The 14,675-nt window shown below is 36.0% G+C and overlaps 1 protein-coding gene across 1 annotated transcript in view; it reads left to right on the top strand.

Moving 5' to 3' along the window:
- Positions 1–14,675, top strand: part of LOC150097490 (cell adhesion molecule Dscam1-like) — a 231,674-nt gene that overhangs the window by 152,400 nt on the left and 64,599 nt on the right. The window contains exon 6 of the mRNA XM_090407226.1: positions 2,222–2,470. Within this exon, the coding sequence (XP_090263352.1) occupies positions 2,222–2,470 (249 nt within the window). The remainder of the gene's footprint in view (positions 1–2,221; positions 2,471–14,675) is intronic.

Raw genomic sequence — 14,675 nt, 5'->3', positions numbered from 1 at the left:
AAATTGCCAATATTTATCTATATTCTGTGGGGCAACATTCCTTAGAATCGTTTGGATGTAGTTAAAATAACAAGAGAAATAAACCTTCCAAAATAGAACTCTCAAGAAAATAAAAATTTAATGTCATGATAGTTTGAAATATATATCTACACATAACACGGTACTATAAATACGATATAGATACGATAAATAAGGTGGAATATTATTATTAATATAATGTAATAATTATTGTTATGCCCAATTCACTACTATGTATATTCTCTCCCCCAAAGCGTCATTATAGAAAATCCCGTTTGTAGAGAGCGCTTTGAATTTTTTCTTAGAATCTGATGACCGAAAAATATCGTTATTCGATACGCTTTATGCAAATCATATTTCTGATACCATCTACATACCACACTCACAGTTTTAACTTTTTGCTGTGATTACTGTGATATATTACTAGTGTTGTGATATGGAGATTTTGGTGGTTCATGGTTTGATAAAAATTAGTTCATAAGGATAAACCCGAATAAGATATTAACACCTACTTTAATCAAAAACATGACATTTCATCCTAATTACTTAGGACTTCTTCAGGTGTAAAGTGAAAACTAATGGACAGGGAAACAGTAAAAGGTCAATAATGATAACATATATTATATTGTTACATAAGAATCTGATGAATAATTCTAGTAACGCATCTTGTATTGTTGACTATGTCTAGGATATATTCAAACAAGTATTGATACTACGGTTATAATTAGGTGTTTTGGGATCCAATGCCATTTCTCTGCCCAAATTCTTCTCTCGGTTATGTTATAACCACGGTGTAAGAGTTGGGATTCATCCTATACCATTTGATGTCTCACTTCCAGGGCATCTTGTAAGTGTGATGACAGTGCTAAGGCCTCAGTTGTTTGGTATTCATTATTTTCGATTTGTTCTTCAGTGCGGTGATCAATATATTTTTCTGCCTATCCATAGTATGATGCACATGTGACTATCCTGATAAACGGAGTGAAGTCTGTTTTGATTTTTCTATTCTCTAAGGGTTTTTGCGAGTTTTATGGAAAAAGAACTAATATATGAAAGTGTAATAAAACTTATCTTGAGGCAATGCGCTTAAATAAGTCATTTTGTAGAAGGCTGTTTTTAGAAATTGGAGTTCCTTAGCTAGCTCATCCCGTCAGTAATGAGACAGTGAGCTCTTGCTCCCACTGTGGAAATAATACCCAGTTTTTGAAGTCGGTAATGATGGTAAGAGACAGCACGGATATCTGTCAATATGTATGTTTCGAAATATAGAGACTTTTAATTTAACAGACTTCTTAGTCGAAGAACCAGAAATCAAGTGAACCAATAGATTCTAACTCGAAAGTTATTTTATTATGTTGGCTATTGAGGTACTAATGGAATTTCAAAAGTGAACGTAGTCCATGATTTCAGACTAAGAATATGATCGAATTATCTTTACCATAATTTTGGTTTATATATACAGAATACTTTCCTGATTTTTTTTCATTTATAAAAAAAAAAAGCTCAATTCAATTTCCTTTACTTCGATACCACCAGATCGCCAGGTAAGATCAGATTTCTTTCTCTTAAGCCACCTGCTTTTTTGCATTTACTCAGAGTATAATCTCAAATTACTGTTCTCTTACATTTGGGGGTATTGCATCAAACAAACATTTAAAAATATATGCTTAAAGTTGTTGATGATGTTCAGAAGCGGGTGTATGATTAATCGAAAATCTCTTTCTTACAGCGTCACACTATTCACTTTCTTACAGATGTTCAGTTTCTGAATTAGCATTCAGACTCCGTACAATTCCGATAAACTTCTCAATATCCATTCATAATCCAAATAGAAATAAATTAAACCAACCTATTTCCATCTGCATTCATTCCATCCACTTCTACTTTCTGCAACATCTTTTCTTATCACTTCCTCCCCAACCAAGAACTAACAATTATTTTTTACATAAAGAATACCAATTTCAGGTTCCTTCTGTCTTAACTCGCATGTTCCCCCACCCCCACTGATGTCCAACCTGTTGGTCAACTGTAATTGTCCAAATTTGCGAGAGATTGACATAAAAAGAAGCATTGAATGAAACATTCAAATTCTCATAATCTTAAAGTAGACTGTTTTAGCTTATGTAAATACATGCTCAGCTCATTTTTCCATGAATTTAACAAACATATATTTTCTTTTCAGAGCCTCTCCGAGTGAAATTAGAACCAGTTTCCCAAAGAGTGGACGTTGGGAAAAAAGCCACTTTCACGTGTACAATTACAGGTCATCCTGTGCATGCGGTGGGTTGGATGAAGAATGCTGCACAACTTCTACCGAACAGTAGGATATCTCTGTTGGGTAGAGACCTTGTGCAGTTTTCTCCAGTACAACGAGAGGATGCAGGAATGTATCAGTGTTTTGTGTCCAACGATGTTGATACAGTTCAAGCCACTGCGGAGCTGTTTGTAGGAGGTATGTTAAAAATATACTGAATGTTTTATAGTTGTGTTTTATTGTTCAATTGCACATCAACCTACAGTTATAATTAATTAAAGAATTTAATTTGCGATAAAATCAAAAACTGTTAGCACGTTAAATTTTAACTATGGGCTTTTAAAAATGAAAAGAGAACTATTTTGAGTTTATTCAGTAGACCATTCGTCCTTCATGATTTAATCTAACGCTTAGACCCGCATTTTACTGTGCAGACGTTCGAAACCAAATCCAATGGAATAGGGTGGTTAATCCTTAATCCGATAGTGTCCCACACTGTTGGGTTAAGGATTAATCACACTAGTGTACCGGCCACTGAATGTGTAGGAACCTTTATGCAGATGACGTACGTGACCAAATACTCTTGGTCACGTGCTTCACCACTTGTTCTAGGCAACTATTTAACAATGATGCTGTTTAGTAATCGTCTTCAGTGTTGATTATAATGGGAAAAACCAAAGGATTTTTCGGGGTTCAATAACGGGCTTATTGTGGGTACACGTCAGACTAGAGACGCGATTTTGAAAACAACAGAGCTGACTTTCAAAAGGTGAGATATCTCGGGTGAGTAACCAGTGGAAAAATAACCCACATTGCTTATCTAAGAGGCGTAATTGTGGTCCTAAGACAGTCTGTCAGGAACAAGTTCGCCATTGTCAGAGAAATTATTATCATCACAATCAACATTATTATCATTCATTATCATCTCAAGAATATCTACAAGAATAGTAATATCACAAGTTTTGCTTGTGATATTACTATCAAAGTAAAACTTTAAAAGCCTGCATTGCGGAGAGTTTTGCGTCATGCAAAAGCGATATCTCAGAAGAAAAAAAAAGTAGCTCCACAATTCACCAACAGGGCAGCTGTATGATGTACTGAATGTAATAAATTTCTGTGTATGTAAGGAGAAAAGCGACACAAACATAAAGAACACATTTTTATTCACTTACATTAGGCATTCACCGCCTGTACAGTTCAGTGTGCTGCCCTCCCCGGTATGCCACAAACTATACCCTTTGCACAGTGTATACAATGGCACAACGCACCTGGTTGGAACTGATGCTGCGCGCATGCTGTGTTATGCTGCTTTTCAGCACTAGCAAGTTATCAGAATGATCCCAATAAACCATGATATCTTGAGAAATCCCCAGAGCCTGAAATCGCAGGGAATCAGACAGGAAAACGAGTCGGCCATGCTGTGAGAAACTCACGGAGGATTTCTGTGACTTCCGTGAAATGTTCTCGAAGAACCTTCTGTTCGGATCGAACGATGTCTGGAGGGCCTCATCCTGTACGAAAATGACTGAATCCATGCGAAGGCGCTGCAGTAGCTGCGGCATAACAAAATTGTTTATCATATCATGATACCTCTCAGCAGTAACTGAACAGGTTACAGAACCCCTACTGGCGAATGTCCTCAAAGCAGAATGGTCCAATATAAACTGTAAACCAGTACAAGGCATTCACCTTACGTGAATGCAAAGGAATTAGTGACATTGCATGGGAGTTTGCGCCGCCCCTACCCGGCAATTATGAATATATGATTATAGCGATTTTTATTTAAGTTAAGGGATATTACATCCCATATTGTTTCTTAGCCGAATAAGAAACTCAACGAGTTTCATGCCGAATACAGAAACTGTATAAAGTTCGGCGATTCCAAGCGTAAGCAAATACCTTGATAGTGCAGCACCTGACCCATTTGGTAGTACAAACCGAGGCAACTCATAGTAAGGATGGAGCAAGCTCCGATCACTATTCTTAGTATTTACCCATAATGTGAACTTAGCTCCTAGGAGCTGTATTACTGTTCTACATTATGAGAGAAGGTCACTTCTCTTACATAACGTTGAAACCCAGACCGGTTTCAACCTTATGTATAGGTGAAGCGGGCTCTAAAAATAAGACGATCCCGAAAGATCGCCAAACTCAGCGTTGTTCAACTCAATGACAGGCTCACTCCGTCACCGAGAAGAACCCCTCAGCATTGGCTCTACCCAGTTGCAGGCTCACCTCACCACCAAGCAGAGCCATAATCTCAGCGGTGGCCCCACTCAGAGACAGGCAAAAACCTACCTTCAAGCAGAGCCTCTCAAAGCCAGATCCGAACCCGCACCGGTTTCCACCCTCATCGGGGTCTCATCAGTGAGTAGGTAGAATGGGAGTTCATGTCTTTCGTCATCGGCCTTTGGAGTATAAAGAGTGCTGAGGGTCAGCAGGTAGTGATAGGGGAAGTTAAAGAAAGGTAGAGTATGATAGTAAGAGATAATGAAGAGGCCTCAGTCAACCTGTTTAGCTATGTAACCAAGAGGTTGTGGCTAAACTATCCGTACATGTCATCTCTTCTCACCTGTTATAAAAAAAAAACTTTAAACGTACTTTACTTTACCTTACTCCATAGCTTAAACAAGATTAAACCAGGTGTCTGAAGATGTCATCTCCTAACACCTATTGCTCTATATAAAAAACGTGACTTAAAAATTAAATTAAACCAGGTGTCGGTAGACGTCTCTTGTTCCTACAAGAAAGAGAAACGGAAAACATTTTAAACTTAAATTATATAGCATTGAATTTTGGAACTTGACTAATTAGTTTAGTGCCGATTAAAGGGATCCATTGTTTTGAAGGGCGACTGAGGGGAGAAAATCTCCTGACGTCTGTTTTTTACAGTTTACACTGTAACATATCTGAAATAAAACTTAAAAAAAAGAAAAAGAAAAGAAAAAAATTATTAATTAATTCTGGAGTTGGTCTGAGGAAAAGAAACCTGATATGACTTTGAAAGAAATTAATGGAATCTCAAATGAAACTCCCAAAATAAAAAGGGATTGGGAGAGTGGGAGGAAGAACTTGGCCCGAGTGATGCAGCCCACAAGGAGCTGAACCGCCTCGATGTAAGCCTTCGCAGCTCCGGTTCTCAGGTCTACCCCCTCCTTTGTGGACTAATAATCATAAACCTGTTGGGGCAAGCGAAACAAATTATAATTTGTTTTTTCCCTACCCCCTCCTACTGAACTAACTCAACTTTCCTAGCTGTCGTAACCTTTGGAAGTATTTACGTCCAAACCACTAAGTGTCTTCTTTGATCTCTGACTCTGTTAACTTTCTCAAAGTTCTGCAGAAGTACTTACTGGCGATCTCTGTTATGCCCAAATGACCCGTTACCTGGTTGGCACGGCCGTGGCTATGTCCTCGATATAGACATCCTTCCATTTCATACTTATAATTCCTTTCCGAAGGAGGAACGTTGGCCCATCTTCTCTGCACATTGTTAAGAATACACTGTCTGCGGATTCGATGGGTCCACTCCATTTCTTTATTATTACAGTCACATTTTTAAACATTTTCACCCATAACTAGTTTGATTTCTACTAAAGAAAATTCTTCAGCCTCTTCCTGTATTTGGTCTCCATTTCATCAGCTTCTGATTCTTCCGATTAGGTTGTAACCTCCAAGCGGAGCCTCTCAAAGCCGAAACCACCCCGCACCGGTTTCCCCCCTCATTGGGGTCTCATCAGTGAGTAGGTAGACCTAGTTAATACCAAGTTTGTAACGAACAGAACTTACATCCCTTCTATGAGAATTGCCAAGAAGGTGCCCTAATAAATTACTCATTATATGAAGAGTCAAAGGCTTCAATTCGGCGACATGAACTTATTTACGTTAAGGGATATTACATCCCATATTGTTTCTTAGCCGAATAAAGAACTCAAATAAGTTCACATTATGGGTAAATACCAAGAATAGTGATCGGAGCTTGCTCCATCCTTACTATGAGTTGCCTCAGTTTGCACAACCAAATGGGTCAGGTGCTGCACTATCCAGGTATTTGCTTACGCTTGGAATCGCCGAACTTTATATAGTTTCTATATTCGGCATGAAACTCGTTGAGTTTCTTATTCGGCTAAGAAACAATATGGGATGTGAGATCTCTTAACTTAAATAAGTTCATGTCGCCGAATTGAAACCTTTGGCTTTTCATATAATTAGTAATTTATTAGGACACCTTCTTGGCAATTCTCATAGAAGGGATGTAAGTTCTGTTCGCTACAAACTTGGTATTAACTAGGTCTACCTACTCACTAATGAGACCCCAATGAGGGTGGAAACCGGTGCGGGGCGGATCTGGCTTTGAGAGGCTCCTTTAAATTGTAGGTCCTTTCCAGAACCTACAATTTAAACCACGCCTCCGGCCATATAGTGACAACTAATGCCCTTATTTGGCAGTTGCAACACTGCCCTGACATAGCCCTACACTCATTTCCGACAAAGTTCCGAGGATGGTCATCATGACCGAAACGGCTCCACACCCCGTTAACTCACCCCCAGTTGCCATATAGTCTTTATCCTTCCTCCCCTTCCTACCCACAAAAATGCGCCCTAATTCAAAATAAAAGATATATACATTTATATATATATATTATTAATATTAACCAGGGTTATTTTAACTTATTTTCCCTCGTCTAAATACACCCCCACGTTTCTCCCCCCCTGCTTGTAAACATCCTCCAGCGAGATCATGGAAGTGGAAGACATCGTAGAATCAATAAAGGTATGTACCAAAAATTTTTTCCACCTCTTTTATTATACCTTAATTGCCTTCTATACTTACCAATAATGCCCTAAATATATATATCCCTCTTGAGTATTGACAGCCAATGTATTTAAATAAGGGTCACTCCTAAACAAAAACAGGCTATAATAGCCGATTTATAATAACCAAGAATAGTGATCGGAGCTTGCTACACCCTTACTATGAGTTGCCTCAGCTTGCACTACCTAATGGATCAGGTGCACTATCCAGGTATTTGCTTACGCTTGGAATCGCTGAACTTTATATAGTTTCTATATTCGGCATGAAACTCTTTGAGTTTCTTATTCGGCTAAGAAACAATATGGGATGTAATATCCCTTAACTTAAATAAGTTCATGTCGCCTAATTGAAGCCTTTGGCTCTTCATATAATTAGTGATTATAGCGATATTCACAGTTCTGTTCAGGTGAAAGTGAGCCTCATTTCTCTACATAATCATTCACTGTCATGTAGCGTCCTACTCAACTCGAACAAGGAATGTTAATGTTCAAAGTCCTGCGGGCGCAACTCCTGTGCGAGGGTTATCTTGAATGGTTAGAAATGAAGAATCTTCTGTAGAATTTTCCAGACATTTGTGTAAGACAAATCCATGTTTTTTATACAGCACGTACACTTTGCAGGAATCAACGTTGTTATTCACGGCCTGCTCCACAACGGCTGTAGCAACTACATTCACTTTTTTTGTGAAATGATTGGTTTGTTAGGCCTCTGTCAGGTCTAACTCCCTACAATCCCGTTTCTTCGAAAACGACTAATCATTGGTCGCAGAGCACAAGGAGATAGTGGACTTCGTCGACATTTGTTCAGACGACGAAATTCGCGGAGTGCAGCAACAGCATTGAAATTGTTTAGGTAGTACGGATTACGAGCAAAACACGTTAAGTCGAAGCTTGTGCCATCACTCTGGGTGGTATTAACAACTAGAATGAAGAGAAAAATCTCGTGTGTCCATTTTTATAAATCCTCATGGAACCTGCCGAGTTTCATAATATGCGAATTCCATGCATTTGGTGTTTTTACAGCGCTCCTAGCGATGAACTTTGGAGTTACTTTTTTCCCCCACAGATATCGCTTACTCATGACGCACAATGTATTCCTGCAAGGTTTCGCAGGGTGGAGCTCCACAAGACCTTAAAGAGGGATAATTTAATTATGATCATCCTGTAAACGCAGGTAAAATATTCTGAATAATGTTCTTCCTCAATTCTTCAAAAACGTAAATTGCGAGAAAATATAAAGTGGCTGATGTCTATTAAGTATAGTGGTGTATTTCACGTAAAGTTATAAATACTTTAAAAATTTATAAAATCTTTGCATATTTAAATACTTTTTTGCTTTTAATTTCTGATTTTATAAATAATTTTAAAAATTCATTATTCTGTGACAAAATGTTACAAGATATTAAGCATGTTTCGGTTTCACATGCTCGAGCTTCTTTTTCATTTTTTCATTTAACATTCCAACATTTTTTTTTTCGTAATGCTAAAGAAATAGCAGACATAAAGTAAATGGTGTCCGAGTAATCTCATTAACACGAAACGTATCTGGGAGTTTCAAGTAAAATTCTATAGGCATACAAAAGAGCGAAGAAACCAAAACATTCAAAAATGGAAATGTTGAGTTTGTTTCAAGTTCGCTTAACCTTTCATTATAATACGAAAGATGAGATCAGGCAGTTTCACAAACTGCCTAAAAGATACACAAACTGTATATTTCCGTTTTCCATAGTTCAAGAGCTGAAATTGTTTGTCCATCGCAAAGGGTATTTCGGGCTAATCCCTTCTGGCGGTCAATGTTTTGATTCACTGCTATAATTCTGTAATTTATCAGAAACCGATGCCTAGTAGAGAGATATCCATTTTAAAATGCACTAAAGATCACTGTATTTGTTGGAAATATTGTTCTAAGATCGTGTTATCAGAATGTCCTGGAAAAAAAAAAACGAAATCAGGATCATATATCGGTACTGTAAGAAATGGCATTTCTTCCTTAGTCTTACCTTTTTGTTTTCTTGGAAATCGATAGGCAGTACTTTCTGCTTCTCACCATCGCAGTGGTTAAGTGCATTTCCACATCGTAGTATAGAAAAGTCGACAGTCCGCGCGGTTAGCATAGTGGCTTTGCACTTCGCAATCATATACCTGGGGATGGGGTGTCCCAGGTTCGATTCCCGTCGAAGACGTGAGGAACTTGAGGATCTTCCTCAGGCATTGCCAAGTTAACCGGTCTTGGGCACGGGTAGTAGGTTTTTTCCCGCCAGTTTATCTGGCGTTTTTCATCCCGTAAGCAGGCAAACCGGCCTCGTGAACATATGCTTCTACAGTCGAAAATATATCTCCCATCCCAGCGGGAACAACGCACAGTGAAAGAAGTATATAAAAGTCGATGTTTCTAACAAGTATTTATTTACATGCGCATTCGAGTTCTGCCGATTTTTTCAACTATCACCAAACGTGGCATGGAGTTATGAAAATAATATCGAACAATATTATTTGGATTTCATACCTATTATTTAATTAATGTTTTAATGTATTTTCTCTTCAAAATTTATTAGCACCCCTGTTGTCGTCAGCCATATTCTCTCTCTTTAATTTTAATCAAAATAATCATGTTATTTACCATATGTTCAGTATAAATTACAATCTTGGACACCCAAATCCAATTCAATTTTTATTTCATTTCAGTTTATTTTGCTCATTCTTTCTGCGTTGGTTTTTAATTATTTAGCGATGCTAGCATAAGGTCGTTACCCTTTCATGCCTAGTATGTTTCTCTTTCTGCATAACTACAGACTTTTGAACAGGTGTGTGTTCTTTTGTAGTTCTTTCTTTGTGTACTGACACATTACATCTCAACAATTAAATTTTCATCCTACTACATCCTGTTAAAGCATTCTAAAGATTTTCGCAAATTCATGGAAGAGAATAATAAGAAGTGTCTTTAGTCGTTTTAATCCTATCCAGGTAAAGCTTTCAATAAGCATCTTCAAAATATTTTTCAAGTACAATGCAAAGATATTTCTTTTCTTTATCTAAGTAAAGCTCGAATAAGTTTAATTAATTCTGGCTGATACAACAATTCATCGAATCCTACTATGAAAAATTAAAGCAGTTTTCACCCTATTACTTAACATTACAGTTGGTTGCGTTGCAACATAATGGCAACAGCTGTGATGCTGGTCCTGTTATTAATTACGTGATTCTCCTTCCTTAGTCTGGATTACTGAACCGTAAAGTATACTAATTTCCTCTTCTACTTTGCTTTAATTTCTTTACTCGATAGATCATTCTAGCCTTCTTCTTGAAGCAATTTCTTTAATTAGAACCAATACACACTTTGGAAAGATATTTCATTACCTCAGTGGTCTGCAGACCGTAAAATCTGTATGAATGTATCGGATCTCTATTAATCAAGAAATTTAATACCTGGCAAATATTCTCTTGTCTTTTCTAAATGCATTCTTTGCCTGTTTGATGGGAAGTACTGAAAAGATTAAAGAACTGTGCAACATGTCTTAGTTTTTGGCCTCAGTTTTTTATATATAGTAAGAAAAAAAAAGGCAAAAGCAAAGCTTCATCCAACTTTTCTTATAATTTAAGGTACCTAAATATTGGATTTAGGTAACTATTAATCCTATTAGATTTCACATGAAATTTGTTCATGTGAAATAAAATCATGTAGACAAATTCCAATGGTCGATTTGATTATGTGGTTATTGACCTAAAACATTTCTAAAGAAATGTTCTAGGTCAATAACCACAGAATTTGTCTACATGTTTTAAATCCTTAATTATCTAATAGGATTAATAGTTACCTAAATCCAATATTTAGGTACCTTAAATTATAAGAAAAGTTGGATGAAGCTTTGCTTTTGCCTTTTTTTTTGACTAATTTAATCATTGCAGATTCCCTAATCAACGTACATCAAGTTGATGCCCATGTATTAGGGATTTCGAACTGCCACCTAACACATCCAAATTATATCATAGAAATCAGTAATATCCCATCGCTGCACTCAAAATATATTAGGCAGACGTTATCATAGGGAACTGCTTGGGAGAATTTTTGAGAACTTGTGTTTGCCGACTATGATCATGCACAAGTACATTGTAAACAAGGAATGAACTGAAATAATGATAAAATGTTCAAGGATCAACTTAAATAGAGACTTATTGAGATACTTTCAGGGATTACGACACATTCTTAATTTAATATACACTTATTAACCATACAAATTTATCAAACTAATTAGAGACATATTATGACTAATTCACATCTTAGCCTTAGCATGTAAGTAGTTAATGAATGCCATTTCTATAAATATTATTCGTGCATTATTCTTTTCAAATACAATTCAACGTCGCTTTCTTTTTTATCATAAACATATTACAATACTTTTGCACACCACAATGTCCTATTGCTGAAATTAGAAATATATACACTTTACCACAAGAATAATGTTTAATTTGCCAAATATTTCGGTCAGAATATTACAGACCATCTTCAGTGACTACATAGGAATAGTTAAAAAAAAAAACTGAAATACGAACAATTGATCATTCATACATAGAATGAGCCGCGTGATGTCATATCGCTAAGTATTAGAAGAGTAAACATTAAAAAAAAACATAATTAACAGAAATTCATATAATGATCTTAAATAACATTATACTGGTAAAAAATAGTAAAAAAAAAAAAAATAAAAATTTAATGTGTTATCCTGATTAAACTTTCCCAAATTCTTGATATAGATATACAGTCATTACGATTCAAGTTAGGACGTTGAAGTAAGGCCTCTACACTTTCTTTAAATAAACGTTCAAATGTCCAAGACTCTCCTCCCACATCTGTGTAGGAGGAGAGTCTTGGACCAAAGGATGTTGTGATTTGTTTCTAATCCATGCTGAGCTAATCCAGATTTCTAGGTTTGTTGTGTTGAATTGATGACTGATGCTCTTGAATTCTTTTTTCTATGGAAAGTCCAGTTTGTCCACTCTATACTGCTCTTGCAAACTTTTATTTAGAACATCTAGAAGTCCTGTTCTCATCTATATTCCCTCAACCATCCTTTTGGGTTAGATATATAGACGACATCTTTGCTATATGGGCTCAGGACAGAGACTCCTTACCTTCCTTTTCAAGCAGTATCAATTCCGTACATCATCGTATAAAGTTTAGCTCGAAAAAGACAACAAGTTATCCTTTTTAGACATCCTTCTCATCCGTTCACCTTCTGGTATTCTTACAACAACAGTTTACAGAAAACCAAATTTGACAGGTCGTTATATTCTCAAAGAATCTGCTCATCAACTCTTGTCAAAAAACAGGAGTCACAAAATGTTTAATCCGATGAGCCAAAACTAACTGTTCAACTTCTCATTTATTACAGAAGGAACTTTCGACTATCAAACATCACATGAAACTAAATGTGTTCTCCGAAAAGAGTACACAGCATATTTTCGATTCTTACAAACTAACCAGAACAACCAAGATTCAATACGTCGAGTTCCAATTCCTTACATTTTCGGGATTTCAGAACCAATATCGAGAATTCTAAAGAAATATGATCTAACAGTCACTTATACACTATTAACAAATTATCCACCCAGTTTCATTCATCTAAAGATAAACGCTCAACCTTGTCTCTAACTGGTGTGTATCAACCGCGTAGCCTAGAAATATCAAGTTCCTTTTAATTGTAATCTTTCTTACTTTGGATAAACTGGACGTTCCATAGAAACAAGAATTCAGGTGCATCAGTCATCAATTCAACACAACAAACCTGAGAAATCTGGATTAGCTCAGCGTGGATTAGAAACAAACCACAACATCCTTTGGTCCAAGACTCTCCTCCTACATAGATGTGGCTACAAATTTGAGCGTTTATTTAAAGAAAGTGTGGAGGCCTTACTTCACCGTCCTAACTTGAATCGTAATGACTGTATATCTATATCAAAAAATTGGGAAAGCTTAATCAGGATAACACATTAAATTTAAAAAAAAAAATTTAAAGTTTTTTTATCAGTATAATGTTATTTAAAATTATTATATGAATTTCTGAATTAATATCTTTAATTATGTTTTTTTTTTTTTATATTTACTCTTCTAATACTTAGCGATATGACATCACGCGGCATGTTCTATGCATGAATGATCAATTGTTCGTATTCCACTTTAAAAAAAAAAAAAAAAAAAAAAAAAACTATTCCTATGTAACCACTGAAGATGGTCTGTAATATTCAGGCCGAAATATTTGGCAAATTAAACGTTATTCTTGTGTTAACGTGTATATATTTCTAATCATTATGTCATAAGTATCGTTAAAAAATCATATTACTGAAATTACGTCTTGCGTAGACGGAGAAAAGAATTGTACAGATGTGATATTACGAATGATTCGTTCCATGATGTTGTTTGTATACATTATGAATTCTTCGAGTAGGAATATGGATATCTATTCGAGATCAAAGGTGCCACAAGGGTAGGAAATATCTGTATATAAATTCATTCATTACTTGCTATTAACATAATGTTGTGTATTATTAGCAGTTTACTGAAAGAGAGTCCTGAGTACAGTCACATGAAGATGAAAAAATACAGTTGATCCTTGAACAACGTAGGAAATCTGCGCTGATCCACTTACAGGCAGATTGTTTTTCAATAAATCTATTTGAAAAAAAAATGGTCGTTTGCTACAATTCAGAAACACTCGCAGACGAACCGCGTAGCCTAGAAATATAAAAAAAAAATGTTAGGTATGTAATGAATGCATAAAACATATGTAGACACTTGTCTATTTTATCATTTACTACCATAAAGTATACACAAATCTATTACAAAAAGTTAAAATTTATCAAACATTGCACGCATTGTGGGCAGTTTTGATAAATTACAAACATAAATGTAAACAAACTTAAAATCATAACTATATAAAAATAACTGTTATTAATTAATTAACTAATTAGGTATAACGATTCATTCATTAGTGCATTGGTTACCGCGAAACAATCGTATCGATTGCACTTGGCCACCATGAAGCAACCATATTGCTGCTTCTTCGTTATCAATGCATGAATCGTTATACCTGTAAATAAATATGAATTTCTTTTTCACATTACCTTTTCGTTTTTTATATCACATAAGACAATATTGATGTAAGTACTGACAGACATAGGATTCATCTTGTAAACAGACGACGTAAACTTAAGATATCGCGAAATACAGTACAGTACTGAAATATATTTAATCTTCGTTATGATTTTCTTAATAACATTTTCTTTTCTTTAGCTTACTTTATTGTAAGAATATAGTGTATGGTGCATACATATCGTTTGAATATTTCTAAACAGGTAAATAGTTATGGAGAGATTGTGTCATCTTATTGTATACTTCTACGGATATTCTGGGTCTTATACGGGGGTAGAGGGTTTTTTTGTCACCCTAAAACTCGGGTTCTTCGTCCCTCAGAACAAATAATCCGGCCTGTGAACACACATGGATCTACAGTCATGAAATACATACTTAATCTCTCATTAGGAGGGCTCAACCAGTCCGAAGGGACGGTGGAGGAACGGGGAAACCTCATAA

This window comes from Typopeltis vanoorti, chromosome 17 (assembly GCF_054136105.1).
Source record: "Typopeltis vanoorti isolate ZY-2024b chromosome 17, IOZ_Tvanoo_1.0, whole genome shotgun sequence".
Classification (NCBI taxonomy): domain Eukaryota; kingdom Metazoa; phylum Arthropoda; class Arachnida; order Uropygi; family Thelyphonidae; genus Typopeltis; species Typopeltis vanoorti.
Note: the sequence above shows the minus strand (reverse complement) of the source record. Positions and strands in the feature narration are given on the sequence as shown.